Source organism: Symsagittifera roscoffensis, chromosome 10, assembly GCF_963678635.1.
Source record: "Symsagittifera roscoffensis chromosome 10, txSymRosc1.1, whole genome shotgun sequence".
Taxonomy (NCBI): domain Eukaryota; kingdom Metazoa; phylum Xenacoelomorpha; order Acoela; family Convolutidae; genus Symsagittifera; species Symsagittifera roscoffensis.
In genome coordinates, this window is record NC_087071.1 from 14,016,601 (window position 1) to 14,037,767 (window position 21,167).

At 45.3% G+C, this 21,167-nt stretch overlaps 2 protein-coding genes across 2 annotated transcripts in view; one reads left to right on the forward strand and one right to left on the reverse strand.

Moving 5' to 3' along the window:
* Positions 1-21,167, reverse strand: part of LOC134855210 (probable serine/threonine-protein kinase DDB_G0282963) — a 514,793-nt gene that overhangs the window by 149,788 nt on the left and 343,838 nt on the right. The gene's annotated exons all lie outside the window — the stretch shown is intronic.
* On the forward strand, positions 10,822-11,334 carry LOC134854982 (uncharacterized). The gene has a single exon (XM_063871362.1). It carries the CDS (start codon positions 10,822-10,824, stop codon positions 11,332-11,334), a length of 513 nt encoding a protein of 170 aa, XP_063727432.1.

A 21,167-nucleotide genomic window follows, 5' to 3' on the forward strand; every position in this document is an offset into this window, starting at 1 on the left:
CATTGATAAGACCCTTCACCGTTAGCGTGAATTGTCAAATAAGAGGCTTAACTTCAGTCCGGAAGGGTCTAGGAAAGGATCACATACCCTTCCTAGTTAATTCAAAAAGCATAATAGCATCAGAGAACGTATCCGGAGGGTTATAGGTTGAAAATCAAGGAAATCTCCGAAAAACTACTTTTACAAAACCAGAGGGCTCCCAATCCGGAGGGGTCCAAATTTTTTCAAATTCGGAGGGGTCCCAATCCGGAGGGGTCTTGTTTTCACAAAACCGGAGGAGTTCCAATCCGGAGGGGTCTTATATTTGCTAACTCAGAGGGGTCCCAGTCCGGAGGGGTCTCAATTTTAATCGGATATTCGCGACACTAATTCTAAACTAAAAAGAGCGTAATTCATTGGTGTGGATTGAAACCCAATACGTTTTTGTGAAAAGTGACTGCCCTGAGGATTTTAGTAGGTCTAGCTCGGGCAGTCCGAAGGCAGATAGGTAACACAGTACTCGGTGGGTGCAATAGACGCTCACTTGAGAAAGTTACTGCCATCAAAGTTTTGTCTGTTTGGTGCAGCACCAAGCAGGGACGGCTTTTTCTTTAAAATACAAGTTCGACTATTGTACTGCGACCGACTAAAAGTACATTACAAATACGATTTTCATAGAGGTATTCTTATTCGGTTATATATAAATATTTTTTTGATTTTAAATCAACATAATTTGTGCTTGATTGGGTAGTGAGTACACTATCTTTTAAATTGACTGATAACATCATAGTGTGCTAGTTCTCAAATCTTACGACCGATAATCGGTTAGTGTGAATAAATTATATACAAGCTGCACTCTGATAACATACAGGGATTCGTGGTCACTATTTAATACAATCTTGTGAAATTTATTGTGTTGTGTCATTATTATTGATAGTCAAACTAAAAGGTCACTAGCAATTGAATTGAGTGTATGGGCATTAAAAAGTGACAAAATGAGAATGAGTCATAGACAAGTCAAGGATACCTAAACGGGGTAATAGCTCTAGGAAATTCATACCTAAAAAACAAAGAAAAACAATGACCGACCCTTTTATGGACCGGATCACACGAGCCCGGACCGACAAAGGGGAGACGGTTTTAGGCAAAATGGTTGAAACTAGAAGTCAGAAGTCCTCAGGAGAGCGAAAAGCTATGTTAGAATTGGACGTCCATACGGACCAGGCCATGAACGAGAACCAGGATGTACATGGACCGGAGGGGAGAGACAGAAGGCTGGCGAGTGGATCTACTCCGGTAGAACAAGGCCATAACTTTGCCACTTCCACCGGGACATTGGACCGAGAAGAGATGTCGGAACTGTCCGACATCTCAACTGAGATAGTGGCAACTAAAAGATCTCCTACAGACAACACCATGATGGCAGGTGGGACTGAGAAACAAACAACGTCCTCGTCGTTCTCAGAAAGAATGAAGAACACCTTCGGAAACATCTTTCCATTCACCATTGGAGTGGGCACAGGAAATGAAGGTGAATCCCAGGAGGGAGAAGAGGACAAAGACGAGCAAGTGGACGTTGGATCTCAAGTCAGCCTCAATAGTTCGACCCAGGAGAATGAGGCATACGTCGAAAGGGACACTGGAACCATGGACAAATTTGGTGTAGTGAGAACAATAAGAAAAGACACAAACATACCAAGCCAGTCGAGGGGCTTTGCGATTATGACAAATTCAGAGACGTGAACTGTGGAGAGTAGAAACAAAGGACTAGGCAACGGATTTGCGGATCCTGAAGTGGATAATGAAAAGACGTCGAGGCAGAGAGTCAAAGCGCGATTCTCGACCAGCACGAAGCTACCTGGGACCGACAGGGTGACACCTCCACTAGTGACGCCACTCGTGGATAACGGGGCAGCATTAGAAGAAGCCTTGAACAACATAGTGGGCAGTATTGGAGAACAAAATGAACAGATGTCCATAAGAAAGAGTGAACTAGAAAGAGCAGTTCACATTGAAAGAGAAAGTCTGCGGGAAGAAATAAACCGCAATAGACAAGAAGTTGGTAGGAGCGAAAAACGCTTGAAAGAAAGAACGGACGAGCACATAGCGAACAACTTGTCGCGAATGACAAGAAAAGCGGAACAGAGAGAGTTACGCTTAAGAGACGACATGGAGAAGTTAAGAATTAAGCAAGAGCAGTCTCTTGGGACTCTTGACACAAAGATAGATGCGATGATGGAGATGCGAACTCAGGCTATCATGGATAGGTTGGACGGGCTACTAGGCAGCAAGAGTGGACCAAAAGAACGGGAACCAAACTCGGGAGGTCCCAGCAGGGAGCCAAAGGTGAACTTCAATGACCATCAAAGGAGGAGGACATATGGATCCACTAGAGGTAGGGGCCGTTCATCAGGAAGCGGGACACAGCCGAGAAAATCTTCGAAATCGTGTTAAACCGTTTTGGATCAGGAGTGCAGGGGCACCAAGCAATGATGCGCTTCGAGAAACGGAGGCACCGAGAAGATGAAACGATAGACGAGTTTCTAGATGATTTGGAAATGCTGAGAAGACGCAGCCAACCGGATGAAACGAACCGAAGGATGAACCTGGCAGTAGCCTCAAAATTCATCGATGGTGTGAAGAATGACGAACTTCGAACAATGCTAGCAACGCATTACACACCACTATCAACCAATGCGCCAACACCAGAGGAGTTGAGGCTCAAGTCAAACGAATATCTTTTGTTGAAACCTCCTTCGAGATCTGGATACTATAAGAACAATTATGGCATTTTTAACAACGGACCAGCAAACCAAGGGAACAACTGGTACAAACCGAGGGATGATATGGACAAGAGACGCTCTTGTGCCAATTGCAGTTCAACGAACCATCATGTGTCAGCATGCCCAATTTACAAACAAGGCATGAAAGCAATAGGCTTTAGCCTCGAGGACGAAGATGCGTCAGAAGTTGACCATGAGGATTTCATGAGAGGAGTAACTGCGAAATTTGGCCCGAGGTGTTTCTTTTGCAACTTGGAAGGTCATTTCAAATCAGATTGTCCGCAATTCTGGGATGCAGTGGCAGACATCAAGCATCCAAGGCATGAGGAAGCTTTATCAGGAGTGAAAGCCAGCAAGGCTCGCCTGTTGAGTGAAGCGGAGGCGCGCAGAAAAGACAAACGGCAAGAGCTGACGACGAAGAAAATGCAAGCAGTAACTGAAGAGACATGTGAACCGGAACCAGTGACTGCGACCGATGACTTCAAGATTGATTATAGGACAGCCGCGAGGAATGCTCTAAATAGAGTGCAGCAGGAACTGGTGGCGAAAGAGATCGAACAAAAAGTGAAACTCGAACTGGAGAATGAGAAACTACAGGAGCAACTGAATACCTTCGAAGCAACGAAGGTCGAGGAGACTTAAGCACCAAGCAGTTTGAGCATGAAACTTAATGTGATCTCCGGTCAGAGGTTCGGCATGGTACCACAAGGAAGCAAGATACAGTCGATAATCTCAGTGGCTGGACACCAGGTAATCAGAAATCTGAGTGAACCATCCGAGTTCACTTTGATGCATTTGGACACATATGCAGGTTATCTGAGGAAGATGAAGCCACGCACTGAGTCGAGAGCTGTGCTAGCACTACTAACAACGGGTGGCCCTCGCATAAAGAAATTTCATGAACGCTACCTGGAAGTCTATGGGCCGTATCAATGATGCTGAACGTGGATAGAATCAGTATCTACACTAGGAATTATGTAACAACAGACAGTGACCAAATAGGGCAGATCTATTTGGGTGAGGAGGAACTCAAAGTCCGCAGGATAGGCCATGACGCCATGATGGAACAAAATGCAGTACATATTGGGTAGGAAGCAGATGTGACCGGCACATCTGCTCCTCACCAACGGAAAGAAAATCGGAGTCACAAGGCTTCTGGACACAGGAGCGGTAGTGAGTGTGATGCCGATAAAAACTTGAGAAAGAATGGGCTTCACGAGGGAAGATCTAATTCCAACGAATCTTCGACTGGCCGCTGCCAATCGAGGAGCGGTTTACGTAGACGGAAGAACACCAAAAACGGTTCTCCACATGGGAGGACGGGATCTTTGGATGAGCTTCCTGGTGGTAGAGAATTTGGACGATGCCGACCAATTCATCTTGAGCAGTGATTTCGTCTGGAATTTTGACGTGATGATTGACTTGAACAACGGTCTGATACGCATTAGAAACCCGGACCGGAAGTATGTTAAGACACCAATTAATAGGATAATAACAGACAAAAACAAGGTACCAATTTTTTAAGGTAGAAAAGTGAAACTACAGCCAGGACAGGCTGTGGTGGCAATTTTTAGAATGAGAAATTTAAATTCGTTAAGCGATAGTAAACAGGTTTGTTTAGTACCAAATCCAAATAGTCAGAGTTCGGTGATTTTAGGCCGGAGCTTCTCAGTAACGCGAAACGGACTGTGTGTCAGTGTGTTATTGAACACACTGGACACCACGGTTTCAATCCAGCGTGAAAAGAAGCTTGGTTACGCTTTGGCGACGAGGACCGACTATGAGGAGACACAAAACTTGAAGAAACATAGTGTGAAAGACTGTCCTTATCATGCCAATAAAAATAAAATTTTAAAGAGGATTAATGAATTAAAATCTATTCATGAATTGTTTTCAATAAAATCCGAAACGGACGACGGCTTATCGAGCTGCTCGAATTTTCCGGAACGCCCCTCGTCATATGAACTAGAATCTGACAAACCGGTTTTGCCAGAGATAGAGCATTTAAAAGGGAAAATAGGTGAGGGAGATTTCGAAAACTTGCGGGACCTCTTAAATCGGAACGCAGATGTATTTTCAAAACATAAGGCGGATATCGGTTGCTGTAATTTCGTCGAACACGAAATCGAACTTGAAGAGGGCGCTGTTCCCCTTAGGGAAGGCACAAGACGAATGACGCCACACAAGTCGGAAGCGTGCCGAGCGGAAATAGAAATGTTGCTTGAATACGACATGATAGAACCCTCGAAATTGCCATGGGCTTGCGGGGTAGTAATGGCGAAAAAGAAAGGGGGCAGCTTAGGTTTTGTTGCGACTTTCGCTACTTGAACGCGGTAACTATAAAAGATGCGTACACGATACCGCGAATAGACGAGAGCCTCTCTAAACTTGGTGATGCCAAGTTCTTCACCACATTGGACTTGGGTTCTGCCTTCTGGCAGGTCCCGCTGCGGAAGAAGGATAGAGAAAAGACCGGATTCGCGTGTGAGTTGGGGTTGTACCAGTGGAAGAGCATACCCTTCGGATTTTGCAACGCAACGGCCACTTTTCAAAGACTGATGGCTCAGGCTTTGACCAGAGTGACCAAGAAGTACGGGAAGCTCGTGATGTGTTACGTGGACGACGTGGTCATAGCGACACCAACCCTGGAAGACCACATTGATCGGCTCGATGAGCTCTTTGGATGCATGAAAAGAGCAGGCTTGAAGTGCAAAGCAACGAAATGTGAAATCCTTAGGGATTCAATCAAGTATCTGGGAAGAATGGTGGATAGGCATGGTGTGATGCCGGAACCGGAAGCAGTTGAAGCAGTTTTGACATGGAAGGCTCCCAGAACGGACACACAGCTCCTGAGCTTCCTAGGGTTTGCCAACTACTACCGGGAGTTCATAAAAGGATATGCAGACAAGATGTATCCGATGCAGAAGCTGATGCGCAACAAAGGGAAAAAGTTCGAATGGAATGATGAAGCACAAGTTGCCTTCGAGAACATAAAGCGGGAACTGTGCGAAGCGCCAGTGCTAGGCAGGCCTACAGAAAGGGGCATGTATGTTCTTGACACAGACGCATCGGTAGTAGCCATCTCAGGAACATTGCATCAGGAGCAAGAATGGAATGGAAGAACGGTTCTCCGTCCCATTGCGTACGGCAGCAAGGTCTTGAGTGACACTGAGATGAAATATGGTGCACCAAAAGCAGAAATGTTTGCAGTAGTCACATTTGTGGAAAAATACCGCGCATACTTGGGGAGTGCTCCCTTTAAGTTACGCGTAGACAACAGAGCGTTATCCTGGTTGAAGACCTACTCGATGTATCAGAGTTATATTGGTAGATGGATAGTAAGATTGGATGGCTACCATATGATAATCGAACACAGGATGCGTGATAATGAAAGATTGCAGCAGAAGCAAGCCAATCAGGCAGAAATAAAGGAGAGATTCTTGTTTCTGGACAACGAAACTTATGAAGCGCTTCCCTTAACGAGATGGTTGGACAAGTCTGGACATCCAATTCCAGGACACCCTGAGTTACCTGTAGAGAAAGCAGCCGAGATAAAGATCCTATCCAAGGTGGACCCGGTTCCCTTGGATCTGTTGCTGCGCTCAAACCTGGTCCATCAAGAACTCTCTCGCATGGACATAAACAGCCTCTCTTTATTGGTAAAACGGTGCAGGTCACACCGCAAGTGATGCGGATGCTGGGTGGATTGTTAGAAAGAGTAGTGACCAGAGATGACCCCGAGTGGACAGCAGCAGTGGCATCGCTAACAGTTAGGGAGAAGGTGAAGATCATGCCGTCCAGACGACAATACGAAGAGAACGAGAGGGATTGTAGGACAATAGTTCAGCAACTAGTATCCTCGATACCACATGAGGTTTTAATCAGTACTTCGTACGGACGGAAAGAACAGGGGACCAATACGCGAAGGAAAACTGTTACCTTTGTGGACCAGGATAAAGAAGGGGTAAAGGTAGAACGAAACCTGGTGCAAGATTGTTTGTCCGGGGAGACGAACAACGAGAAGAGCCAGCGAGCACAAGAACAACACTCGGGACAAGGGAGTTTGTCCGGGTAGTCTGAGATAGATGAAGAGGTTCCTGATGAAAAACAGGACCTGGGGAACAAAGTTTTTTCCGGGGAGTTCAGATGGATGCGAAGAAGGCACGGACATGATCTGAAGGAGGGTGCAGAATCCATCACGTACTCTTCAGCAGATGACAACTCCAGAAACTCAGGAATTGACACCTACTCAGACAGGAACTCGAGCTCGGGATCAGAACTGTCCGAACTAGCGATCCACACACTACTAAAGGAAACTCGTGCAAAGGATCTGGATAGAGAGATCTACCAGGACCCTGATAGTGATCGCTACCTCATACCAGGTGAGAAAGTCTTTGACAACGCAGCGGATGATTTGGACACAATAGCGTTATCGAAACGTTCGATCAGTCTGTTGCCACAAAAAGAGGTAGTCAGGACTGATCTTCAGCCGTTGAAGCAAGAAACACAGCCGTTGGCGAAGATTTGGTGCGTTAAGATGGAAGAAGACACACACCAGCCCAATGAGCTGAATAGTCAGATGAGGGTCATGAAGACGTACTTGAAGGCGAGATACATACTCTCGGATCTTCTAAGGGCGCAGAGAAAAGATCGCATGACAAGCAACCTGAAAAAATGGGTCGAAAATGGTTCTCCGGATAAAGGAGACCTCGAGGAAGACAGTTACCGTATCCTGAGACAGTACTTCATGCAGAAAGAGGGAAGATTATACTTGAACAAGGACCTGATTGTGGCTTGCAAGAGAAGAGATGAAGACAAAGTCCTATACAAGTATAACGCGATAGTGTTGCGCAACTCTATCAGACAGAACTATTATTCAGGTCGCATGATCAGATGGGCCATCAGGGGATCGACAAAGTATATCAGAGGATCCTGAGCGCTTTGAGTGGCCAGGAATGAAAAAGGCATGCGAGAAGTGGGTAACAGCATGTCTGTCATGCCAGCAGGTCAAGGGTCCAAGGAAATTGCGATTTCCTTTACAATCGATCGATTCGTCTGAATTCAACGAGGAAGTGCAGATAGATCACCGAAAGATTTGCGTGACAGACAGTGGTTATAATCAGGTATTGGTCATGATAGATCATTTCACGAAGTATGCAGAGGCCGTGCCCTGCAAAACTGCCTCGGCGGAAGAGACATGCGACCACCTGATCAATACGTGAATAGCGAGACATGGTTGTCAGATGACGTTTCAATCGGATAATGGAACAGCGTTCGTGGGAGAGCTTACAAAAGAGCTTATGAGATGCTCACAGGTTGCTCAGGCTCACTCCACGACATATCATCCACAGACGAATGGCTTAGTGGAAAGACAGAATAGGACGTTAGTGTCGATGCTGAGAGTATATTGTTCCTGGTACATGACCGATTGGGACAGATACCTTCCACAGGTGATGGGAGCCTATAACAGCCCGCAACACTCCACCACTGGAGTTAGTCCACACATGATGCTAACTGGACACGAGAAGTCTTTACCCTTAACTTTTTTCTACCCAGAGTATGAGGGAAAGAAAACGTCTCCACAGGTCTACGTGAGGGTTGTGATCAGACGTCAACAGGAATTGAACGATTTATGTAGACGAATTACTCAGCAAGCACAGGCAAAGCAGAGGAAAAAATTCGACAAGAAAGCAGCTGGTGCGAAAGCTTTCTCGGTGGGAGACTACGTATGGGTATTTCAGAACGTTATACCACCGAAAGGAAGGAATTAGCTCCTAAAAAAGGGGAGGGGACCCTTCATGATTACGGAGGTGCACCAGGAGGGACGCTTTTATAGACTGAGTACTGGCCGAGCCGCCCACTATGAGAACATTAAGCCACGCAATCTATCGACAGAAGACTGGTGTATACCCACAGACATAGAAGAAGGGGATTATCTAATGATGGATCCTGCTTGTGAGGTCAACGAGAAGGGCACGAGGGAGAAGAACGATGGAAACGAAGTCGTGGAGGAAGGAACGAATACACCGCTGGACCTGGATCCAAACGAGGTGATCGAAGCGGACGATGAAACTTTACCCTACGCAGAAGAGGACTGGCAAGACCCTGAACAAGGGGAGGTTCCTAAGAACTTGGAACCGGATCTTCCGTTCACGATAAGGACTCGTCAGAATAACGGGATAAGACCCAGAAAGAAATATAACCCTTACGGTGACGACTTTGTAGTGGATAGGATAGATCTGAAAAAGATAGTGGAAGAAGTAGTGGGTCTAGAAGAAATAACTGTGTCACAAGACATTGACATAGTCGATGATCACGACGATGAGTTGGTCAACGACCGGTCGAAACCCGAGGTAGAATTCGACGACGAGCAACAGCAGTCATAAGAACAAGACTTGACGAACCTGCGTGTCTTAGAATGGCTGAACGAAATGACGTCGGACCCAGAGGAGACCAGTGTCATGATTCAAGAAGTAGATCGTGAAAGCATGAAATACATCAAAACCGAACGAGATGATCCTTTCTGGGCTTCAGGGAGGGCAACTACTCATTCCGGCTTCTAACCTCGACTTGATATCCGGTATGCAATCGACGGGGACGTCGATGGATTTTTTTTGTCCGAGGAGTGGGGATAGGACTTACCCACACCGAAAACTGATAATAAAAAAATTAAGAATAGCAAGAGAGACAGGAGACTTAGAAGCAGAAACAGGCCAGGAACCTAATAAACCTGACCTAGGGAGGGTAGTTGAGTCATATTTTATCTTACCAAATGAGTATTCAAGTAACATAATATTAACAGACAGTGATTTCATACTCACAAAAAGAACATGTGCGATAGCAATCACATCAGACATGAGTCTTAGGACAGCGTTAGCGGCAGATTTTAAGAGAGAATACAAAAATGGGGATTTCCTTTGGAAGCAAAGACCAGGAGTAGGGGGAGTAGCAGCCTTACCTCTGGCGGCGTCACAGATGCCGGGAAAACACCTATGCTTCTTGGTGACGAGGGCGACGGAGAAGCAGCACGTGGACCCAGAGAACCTAGTCTTGTCCTTGACTAGGTTGAGAGACTTCCTCGTGGAAATGGACGTGAAGGAACTCTCACTTCCAGTGTACGATCCGAACAGAGGACGACTGCATCCTCGGGAATTATACAAGTATATTTACATAAGAAATATTAAGTGTAGGCTGAGTGAGGTGCAAGAGGGTGATAGGCTAAAGACTAAGTTATGTGGTGTGTGAGATGTGTGTTATGTCATGTTATGTGTTTTGTTTTTAAGATCTTGGGTAAGACGGGGTTAGTGACCATGAACAACTGAATGATGATCTTAGGAATAGATCCAAAGTCTGGACTGTCCAATCTCAGGTCGAATTCCAAGATTTTAGAGACCGATTGATATTTTTTAATTTTAGGATCAAAATCTTTTTATCTGAATGTTTTTAAATGAATTTTAACGAGAAGTTAAGGTGAAACTGACAAGTGTGATATTCGTGACCTCTTTTCTAGATCCTGATTGATCGTTTAATTGCTCACTTGAGTCAAATCTTTGAATCAAAATGAATCGAACCTGAAGAACAGAAGGGAGAATTTCAACTTGGATGAATTGATGGACCTGGCAGAGGCATATGTAGGACCGATGATATCTATCGTCGGCTAATGGATCGAGACTTCGCTCTGGAGGACCCAGAGGTAGTCATGTTGCTGACCGCCCTGATAAACATCTTGGGGGCATGACAACCGTGGGGACCGCCCCACGGAAGTCCTTTTGATGGCAGCATACAGAGAGAGGTGTGTACTAGACCGCCCGAATATGCGAGCGATGAGGTGGACAAACGGGGCTCTCTCAGGGAGTGATTTGGCGACGAGCCTGGATTGGGAAGTTCGAGGGCCTACCAACCAGTTGAGATGCCTTTTCCCACCAAGCCTAGGCCTGGGTGCATCACGAAGGATGCATCACAAAATGAACAGCGAGGCTACCTCGTCTAGTTCACAACTGAGACCAGCTGTGCCAACAAAGAGGGCGAGAGAGAGGAAGAGGTTCAGACGAACTAAACCATGCAAGATCTTAACGGAACGATAGAAGAACTGGAGAAGGCAAGAAGGGAGCTGGACGAAATGACCAAAACCATGCTCAGTACAGAAGAAGGTAGAGACATGTGGAAGAGACTGTTTGAAGATTGCAACAAAAAACAGGGTCAACAAATAGAGCGCTTGAGGCGAAAGTACAAAGAGCGATTAGAGCGGCTGGCGTTGACGACAGCCGTGGAAAAAGTGATACCTACAAGGAATATTCCTCGCGGGCAGTCCCCGATGGAACTTTTGACGCCTCACGAGTTGAGTCAAACGACGGATACGCGACTCCCAGCTACAACTGGTCGAGTGACAATCCGGGACCCGAGTGACACCCTAGGTGACCCAGTCGTGGAGCAAACAGTGAGAAAGTTGATAGAAACAGCTGGACGATTGGTCGCTAATAGGAATGCGCCAGGATCCGGGGTGTCTGCACCCTATGGAACAACCGATGATGTGCGCAGAGTACAACTCTCCCAAGAGACGGTGACGAGTTAGTGATACATGAGAACGGGAGTTAGTGATACAACGTTACCAACAAAGAGCTCTAAGGTCCCACACAGGAAGATAAGAGAAATTCCGATGAAGAAAGTGTCCCGAGTGATTGACGTGCAGTAAAACAACCAGTTGAAGTGTAGCTTCACGGGAGTTCCGAACACGGATTCGCGAACCTGCTTCAATCTATCCACTTGGAGCCCAGCATTAAACCTGCAGCAACCACCACTTGGGACATCACATCTGGTAATGGATCACTACGGTGATGGCCTTTGGAGGTGCAACGATAGCCCAGCTATTTCGGAAGGTGGAGCTGATGAACCTACGGAGGATCCCTAACATAATGATCCTAATAGGGGTGAACAATGTATCAAGAGGGTCAGATGAGGAAGAGGCACAATGGGAGTCGATGATTGTGTGCCTATTTACTACTCACTGGCAGAAATTCAATTGCGCGGTACTGACCGTCTGCACCGTACCCATGAGCACAAAAACGTCGACAGCGACAGGAAGAAGACGTAATGAAGGAGTCATCAGGTTGAACAACATCCTGAGAAATTTTGCTAGTCGGAATGCTGGACGGATCATCCTAATGGACATTGAACACGAGCTTAGAGCTATGGATCAAGCCAGCATCGAAGGACACGCCTGGTTGAACCGAGTCTTCCAGGAGCGACTGGATGAGATAGAAGTCGAGCTCTTTGACACTGGAGTACTAGAAAAGGGGGAAACCACAAACGAGCGGGCATATTCAACCTTTGTGCCCCCAAATCTACAGACACGTCTGGTAACGGTCCCAGCTGTGACCTACAAGCCGCAAAGCTCTAGCAAGCCAGGACAAAGGACAGATGTACAAGATCGATTGGGGGAAGCCCCATTAAGAAGAACCATCCATCCAAGACGAAGATTAGGACCTGTCAATCCGACCACGGAGACGACCAACACCTCGAGATCGGAGACAAGAACAGAGACGACGAGTACCATCCGAGAGGAACGACGTCCAGACAGGAGCTCTTTGATAGGGTCGAGGCCCATACCTTCTCCCTGGCATATATACAAACAGGATCTGATGAAATTAAACCTTCAGACGGTGAGCTTTGCAGCAGATGCCATGAGGATGCTGAATGGAGCGAGATTGTCCGTTAATGGACTGTATTCAAAAACAGGCGTTGTCTGGTTGATAGACGCTGGCATAAACTTCAGCTCTAAAACCGCCTTGAGATTTGCCGGAGGGACTGCCCTCAAACAATACAAAGGGTCCAGTTAATGCAAGACCATTGCAAGATGTGAAACTGAATCACGATGATAGAAATTGAGAAGAAAGACCCGGAAGATTCTTGACGACGAGGGCACCAATAGGACAACATGTAAAAGATTTTCAGGCAGGTAAAAGGAGCCCCAGGTCATCTAAAAGAAAGAGCGTACCGAAACAAGTGAATCAAGAAGATGATTTTCAGAGATACGGTAGATTTGAGGCGATCAAGAAAGATGAGACCATCTTTGCTGCGTATGACAAAGCAAAAATGAGGAAGGCAAAATTTATGATAGTCGCGGTCTCAGACTTCGTATATACCTCCAAGTCTCTGTTTTGGCATGATGTTATAATGTTGGCAGCGGTCGATCTGGACCTGATGCAGTCGGTGTCAATGGCAATCGGGGTACAACGACAGACGGAGATGAACCCAATCACAATCGTTTTTGCTGGCATGAACGACCATCTACACAGTAGGGGTTTCCTGCGCAGACTCAGAGAGCCTACGACAGCCGAAGGCGCTGTATGGCCAGCTATAAAAGATATCCTCGAATCAATGGGTGAAGTAGTGTACACCCTGAAAGAAGGTGCCTTCACCAAGATAACACCGAGAGCCGTAATTGCACTGTCTCCGGGAAATGCACGCCTCCCAAATGTACTGAAGTTTGTATACGCGTTGGTGACGTTGCTCTCGGAAGGTAAGTATGATGTAATCATATCTGCCCCAAATCCTGAAATAGAGATGAAGAACCTAAGACCACTTAGAGCGGAATTGCCTGTGGCGTGGTCTGACATCTCGAATGTGATGCGAGGGCTTGAGAACTATTCACTGCACGTGTTAGTGTTAGACGAAGTACTGGGGTTGGAACTGTCCAACTTCAGTCGACAACTCAAACTGAAGCCAGGAATTGACGATGACCATCGAGTAATCGTAGCGATGTCAAATAATTTATGGTTTCGAGAGATGGAAGTAAAGGAAGAAGGAGAGAGAAGAAAAAATTCCAAGGAAACGGGAACTCCTTTAGAAGCGATGGTATGAGAACGAAACCAGAGGCTAACCAGTGGCTACTTTTGACCCCTCGAATAGCAGCATTGGGCAGGAATGCTTTCGAGTGAGGCCCAGTGATGATCAGCAAAAACCATGCCTACCTAGTGAAAGAGGTAAACCTGGCCGGAAATGCTGAAGAGAAGTCAGCCGAGTTTGTAAACAGAGTGTGTCAAGTTACTCTGGAAGCTTCAAGGACACAGAAGGTGAAGGGAAAAGAAGGCTTTGACCAGACTGACAGCATGCTGAAAGGGTTAGGAGCCGGATGGACCGCGTCCTTCCTGGCGAAAATTTACCCCTCGCTTTCTTGATATCTGATAAAAGAATTCTTTGAAGCAGTCGTAGAGGTATCGATCGTCGAATTACTAGCCCTGTTCGTGACGTTTGGAGAAGAGAACTTCGTGATAGGACCAGCGATACTGCTCACCGAAGGAGTGCAGAATTTGCGACTAGATGGACTTCTAACGTTGGTCGCGACAACGCATGGAAACTTGGGAGGATTGATGAATTTGACACGCTATCCGGAGCAGATGAGGGAGAACGTGAGGAAGTTCGACATGAAGCAATCCACGGATTCCTGGAAGAAGATAAAAGATTTGCGACGCAATCTCATCCAGTACCTCCTGCAGCAGAATCGCTTTGGAACAGGAGAGGATAAAACGACTCAGAGGGAGGAAGACGTGCGACGTCATGCTGGGGGCATGCCCTTATTATCTGACCTGAACTTAGCTATGAGAACCGATCCCTTAGCATTGATCAGAGGAGCCACGGAGTTCGTGACAGTGATATACGGTCCAGCAGTCACTTTTGCGTTCCCTGACGTTAAGGTGGAGGCTTACCGGAGGTCCGTGTTGCACTTGAACCTCTTGTCAGCAGTGGACGGAAGTACACTTAACTGTATGAACAATACGCGTTACGAGAATAGATGAGTGAGAACAGGTTATTCGCAAAGATATCAGAGCCGGAGATGACCGTCATAAACTTTGATGATCACTTCCGAGACAAGATGGGGGAAGTGGACAGAGAGCATATTGAAGTATTCCTTAAGCTCTGGAATCTAAGACCCCATGACAAAACGAACGGCGAAATCACAAGAAATCCGCGACTGACTGCAGCGTACCATAAGTTGAGAGAAGAAACGAAGGGCTGAGGTGACTACAAAAAACTGCCGGAAGAGATCTCGGAATTCCCTTTGATTAGAAGGATGTTGCTCGGAGCAGACTCCGTAACACAAACACCTAGGTTGAGAGCCTTTGAGACCAATGAAGGCAGGGTAGCGAAGTTCTCTGAGACGATGGACCCGTGTATTGTGGGCAGAAAGGCCGCAGTGCTGCAGTATACGCAGTTTGCTTACACGGATGAAGCAACGAGGAGACGAATGAGCAATACAGCGACTCCGAAGCCTGGGAGGTCTGACGAGAATGGGCGAAACTGGATCTAGCGCCTATGATTATGAAAGGCAAGGTTGACTTACCAGAAGCCTCCCTAATCTTAACGAGTGTAAAACCAGAGTTAACGGTTGGAGGTACACTACAGATTAGAATCATGCTAGCATCCTTCGGCTATGAAGAAATCAAAGTAGTTCATGGAGAGGAGGAAGATCAGTCAGCTGGCAGACTAGTTGTACCGAAATTTCCAGATGGGGCAAGGGGTGATGAGCAAGGGCCCTAGAGTTCAGGAAAAAATCTCAGACGAGACGATGGGCAGGGAGGAAGCCGTCGATATGAAACACCTATGCAACAGGAGCCCGATAAAGCCGAGAAAGAAGACGATAAGGCTTCGACAGGAGGAATGTCCAGCCTGAACTTCAATTTCCTCAGCGATTTTGAAAACGTCACGGACACAATGGAAGCGACGACTGAGCCGGCGGACGAGGAAACTTCCACGCTAGAACCCCCGTCGGCCTTCATGGGAATGAACCGGAACTTGCCAGAGAGCAGCTTTCCGAGCAATTCTAAGAACACTGAACAGAAACTCTTGATTGAATCACCAAGGAGAAGAAGAATAGCAGGCACTGCTAGAGTACCTTTCGTGGGAACGTTGCCCGAAAAAGAGTGCGAAGTGCATCATAGAGACCATGAAAGTAGGACGGGTTGCAGAATGGCCAGAGTGGCATTCAGAGGTCTGGACAGTAGTTCAGAGCTACGGAACCCAGTCTGTTTTGAAAATAGGTCTCAGCCGACCACTAATGCGGGAAGTCCTTGACAAACTCGACGATTGTGAAGGGAGATTTAGCGAATTGCTGATTGACTTGGCCACTGATGAAAGTGAGGCAAACTCTCCTATAAAGATGACGCCGCAAGAAGACAAGAGAGAAGTGGTATAGCTGTCAAGAACCCGAAAGGTAACGATGCGATCAAAAATGGTGATTGACAGGGTTAATGAAATGAAGATGAAACTGGGCAGCAAGGTGACATTGAGGAAAGCGGGAAAGACAGAGGTGGATTCCGAACTCTCGATGAAAGCTGTCAACTCAGCTAAAAGAAAACGCGTCGAAGAAGCTATGGGCTTGTGACAGGGTGATGATCGATTGCCTGGCACAGACAGGATGTTGACTGATGTAGCGATGGTGCCACCCAATCTCATGACAGGAATAAAATCAACCGGTTACAAAACCAAGAAGAGTGATCGCACTCTGACTGGAGCATCGTTAGAAATGGAGATGCTCAGCCAATGTGGAGAAAGTACCTTTAAAGACTTCAAACGGTCTCCCATGAATCACGGAAAGGGAAGAGTCGTAGTACAGCTAGTCTCAGTGGAATATAATCGACTGACAGTATCGGAAACTGTATCGATTGATGAACCCACCGGTGTTAAAGTACAGAAATTTGGCCAGAGGACACTTAATTGCTCTGGAAGACAAAAGTGCCTTGGAAGGTTATTTGAAGACGATGACGCAAGGCACCACCCTGAAGCAGAAGGCATACGGGACTCTGGTTTTGTTTGAAATTCACGCGGAAACGATTGAGCAGTTCGTGAGCCTCACATGGAGAGCAGTAGTGCTACGATATTCCAAAGAAGAGATGAGAATCACGCCGAAGATACACGCTCTGATAGCAATACCCTATGTGAGAATAGAACTACAACTGAGGTTCGCTTGGTGCATGATTGAACTGAAACCCGGGAAGAATGACTCGGAAGAAAGAAAAAGATCGAAGGGAGAACAGATGTTGTTAATGAGGGTGTGAGAGATTTGATAACCCAAGAAAGAGCAGCAGTAGCGTGCGCGAAGCCTAGAGACGCTCTCTGTTTCATTCGGCTTACGATAGAATAAATTTGTGCCAGCATTGAACACTTGTGTCAAGATGCTAAGAGAAGGCGATGAACGAGCGAAAGCCTTGCTCTTTCTAGCACTTTTGGACATATATCAGAGCAAACCAATGCGAGTTAATATGAAAAAAACCCGTGGAGCTAGAACCGATGAAGAAAATAGATGAAATAAGGAGGTTCTCAAACAAGGAGCTGCGGAATCTATGGGAGCACTGCTCAAATCCAGTGAATACTGTGGACCAATCAGGAAAAAGTCGTACAGCTACGTATCCGGAATCATAGGGATGGCATACAACCCCTTCATAAATGAAGACATACGCGATGGCTTCTTTGACTACGAGCAAACAGTGCTGCTGAGATTCTGGACGTCAAGAAATGCAACGATAAGAAGCGCTGCTATTCAGCAGACCAAGCTGGACTAGTCTTGGAGGAAAAGGTGACTTCACTTTCAGTGCTAAAATCGGACAACTAAGTGGAGTTTGATTTGGGATTCTCGGACGAACTACTGAGAACGAGCGTAATGGTGGTATGGGAGTTAATGAAGCCATCTTGGAGTCCGAGTCCCAACGCTGCTTGGATATTTCGAGCGACACAAGACGTGCAGAGATAAATGAGTTCAGACTGTAACCATATATATTTACATCATATATTTACATCATATATTTTCATATTTACATCATATATAATGTGATGACAACAGCCTCTAGGAGCATCGGGGAAGACAAAGTGGAGTTGCCTAGCTGGCGACCAGAGGACTGGGTCAAACCTGGTAGTTGTATGGCAGAAATCTTTGGAGAGGTCACGTTTGGGGAGGTCTGGATTGCGTAAGGACTCTGGGGAAACAGCACAAGCAATTGACGATATGGACTGGGAACATTGTGATGAAAGCAAGAACGGAAACGGAATTGATTGCAGAATGGCATGGAGGAACAGAGGTGAATCTAGTGACTGCACTAGGATTCTACAGCATGTTTGATTCTTTAGAGTAACTATTGAATCTAGAACAGAAACATGAGTATATTGGAAGGTGGAGGGAACTGATCGAGGGGGAAATGAATATCCGGCATAGTGAAACTTATCGTATACCGACGGGAGCAAGATATTTAGTGGGTTCAACTCTAGCTCCAATAAGCAAGAGCAAATACCCAGTGCATTTTGTATCGGTGGATGTGAAAAGTACGAGAACGATCGTGGATCAAGCCTTCTCAGTACCAAAATGCGTAAGACTAGCGAGATTGTCAGAAAAGTCTTAGGAGTTACAGTCAAAAAGTTCTCAGCAGTTGCGGAGAGAAACAAAAAGGAATTAGAATCGATACTGGGAAGGAAGCTCATGGGATAATACGCCAGTGGGAACTTCAGTGACTTTGAAAGACAAAAGCAGAAAGGATCAACAGTCACGGATACAAATGCAGTAGATGAGAATGATGAAGTCCACCGAGTTATGATGGAAGTGGAACCACTACTGGAAGCTTCGGGAAAGCGTAATTGGAGGAGCATCATATCGACACATGATGAGTTCCCCTGCGATTGCTTGCTACAAACATGGTGGTACCCCGGGCGTAGTAATCTGGTGTTGATCTGGGACTGTGAAGAGCTGCTCTCCATGGGTTTACCAGATTCATCACAGCCCATAGCAATAGTGATAGTAGGAGATATGATGGCGATACGATGGCAGGAAGCTCATGTAAAAGAGAACAATAGACATGAGGCGCCGACGAAAAAACAGTTACAGGAATTGGATTGTCTAAAACATTTTAGAAAATGTGCAAAATCTTGAACATTCTGATGGAAATGAAAAATATGTGGGCCAAAAGACGACTGATATCATGGTTTAGAGCCAACGTGACTGCATGGTTATACGAATATGCCAAGAAGCATATGTCGAAGCACAGCAGAGTGTACAGTGCGTATCAGCTGGACATTAGAGCAGGAGCTTTTAAGCGAGCTTTTGTAACTCATCGGAATACAGTAACCACCGGAGTGAAAAGAACTTCTAGGACAAGTGAATGTGACGGAAGGTAAAGAGAAGAGATGTTGAAGGAAGACTTGGAGAGAAACTTGACGTTGTGCCTCCACAACAGCTTCTGCCGAATTAGAGAATCTACCCTCTACCTTGTTGTAAACAAAGAGTAGAAGAGCAGAAGTGTTGGAGGACTGCTTCCAACAGCGTCAGAATAGCTACCGACGTGTTGCAAGACACAGAGACTGAAAGTGTGGATTCAATGTCACAGGAGGAGGAGATGCAACATTGAAAATGGCCAAAAAACAAGATGCAAAAAGAAAGAAAATTAGAAAAATTTAGAAGTTATAGAACTTCTAAACAATGAACAAAGAAGGAAACAAAGAAGCGATGAAAGAGAAGATGTTAAAACTCAGAATTTTTTTGTATGTAACAAAAAACTCAAATGAGAAACAAAGCAACGAAGTTTGAAATTGAAACTGAAGAGAAAACATTTAGTTCAGTTTTGAAGATTAACGAATTGGTTGCTTTTATAAAATTGCGTTTTGATTTTAGTTAGTGGCTTTAGAGACATTTATTATTTTTTTAAGAAATGCTTGAGTGAAGAGTATAGTAGATATTCCAGCCTGCATGATCGTTTTTAGTGAACTAAGACTGATCCCTTTATGTTGACATGAAAGGCTTGGGTAATCTCTTGAAGAGGGAGATTATTTCATTGTTCCTTCTAACCACCGAGTTTCTTAATTGTAATATTTAGGACCAATAACAACTAAATTTTCGAAGCGAGAAGCATAGTAGGATAATTTTAGCTTGTTGATTGGCAGGACTGTCATGCAACACAACACTTTTTAAAACCTAAGAGAAAAAAAATTATATCAGGACATTGACATTGGAAGTCAGAAAAAATGTTTTATTTTAAGTCAAATCCTCGAAAGTACAGATTAGTGAAAGAAATTGGAAGGCTATAATAGTGTGGTATGATGCCATTTATATTCTGCAGTGAGTTGATATGAGGTGGATAATATTCATTTCAAGCATTTGTAGATCGATCAGAAATTTTATCGATCAGAAAAAGAACAACGAACCTGGAAGATTGATCGTTTTATTGGGTTAGCTACGTTATTTGATCAATTAGACAAATCGGGAGGTGTCAGTTTTGACTGACCTTCTAGTTTTTAAAATTACGAAATGGACGTGAAAGACACGTAACTTTTTTATATTTCGCACACTGAAACGGCGAAACAGAACGACAATATTTGCAGTAAAAACAACTACGAAAAAACGACAACAGATTGATATTATAACTGGAGAAAGTCAGAAACCATTCCGAGTTACAACGTGGAACCCGAGAAAAAGGAAGGGAGTTGGGACGACGTGTCCAGCCTTCCAGAAAGAAATAGGAATTCTATTTCCCCGGATTCCAGAATCCGGAGGGGTCTCGGGCGGAGAACTCAAACTGTTTTATATAAACTTTTAGCTTCGTGGTCATGCCCTGAATTGAATTTAATTAACATACAAATTCATTTTCAGATAATGAGAAGCTAGGAGTTGAGGGAAAGGGCTGATCCATCTTTGATGGATATGGTGATTTTTATCTACTGAACAAAACCAATCGTAATATGGTAAATAGTAGTGGCCCTGTTTTTAGGAGTGACCTCGTGGACTGGGGATACTGAGACTCAGCCATGAGCTGACAATTTTTGCATATATTTAAGTTAAAATGATCGTTCTGGTCGAAGCCTGAAAGCAGTGACGTTTTGTAGACCCGATGTTAGGAAAACCACCAAAAGAACTGGCTTTGGCAGAGACGGTGAAAAGCATATAGAGCTTTGCTTAGACGCTAGCCAGTCATTTTGTAGCTTGGCTCTATTTTCTGTCGATATGTACTTCCGGGCGAATGCTACAATCGATTTTTTCTGAAAATTTTCTTCTAGAATATTCTAGCCTTCTTCACATCAATATATGACGACTAAGGCCTCTAACGTCGTTTTCGTGCTGCGACGGAAGGTTCCGCTGTGCCAATCCGGGGGAATGGCACATACTCCCCGGACAGTCCCCGTCAATGTCCCCATTGATCGCATAACTCCGGGTTATCGTCAAGTAGTGTTCCAGTTCTCTATAATCAACCTTACAAATCTCAATGGAAAATGAAATTTATCTAGTACACCCCATTTCACTGCGTGTCATAAATGGCATCGTACTACATATCACTGCCTTTCAACATTTCCACAAAGTTTTCACTATGAGGAGTGTCCTAGATAAAACTTCTTTTCTGACTACTTATGACAATTCTCCATAAAATTTCTTCT

Coding starts and splice junctions, on each gene's coding strand:
- LOC134854982 (XM_063871362.1), top strand. CDS start 10,822: ATGCAAGATCTTAACGGAACGATAGAAGAACTGGAGAAGGCAAGAAGG.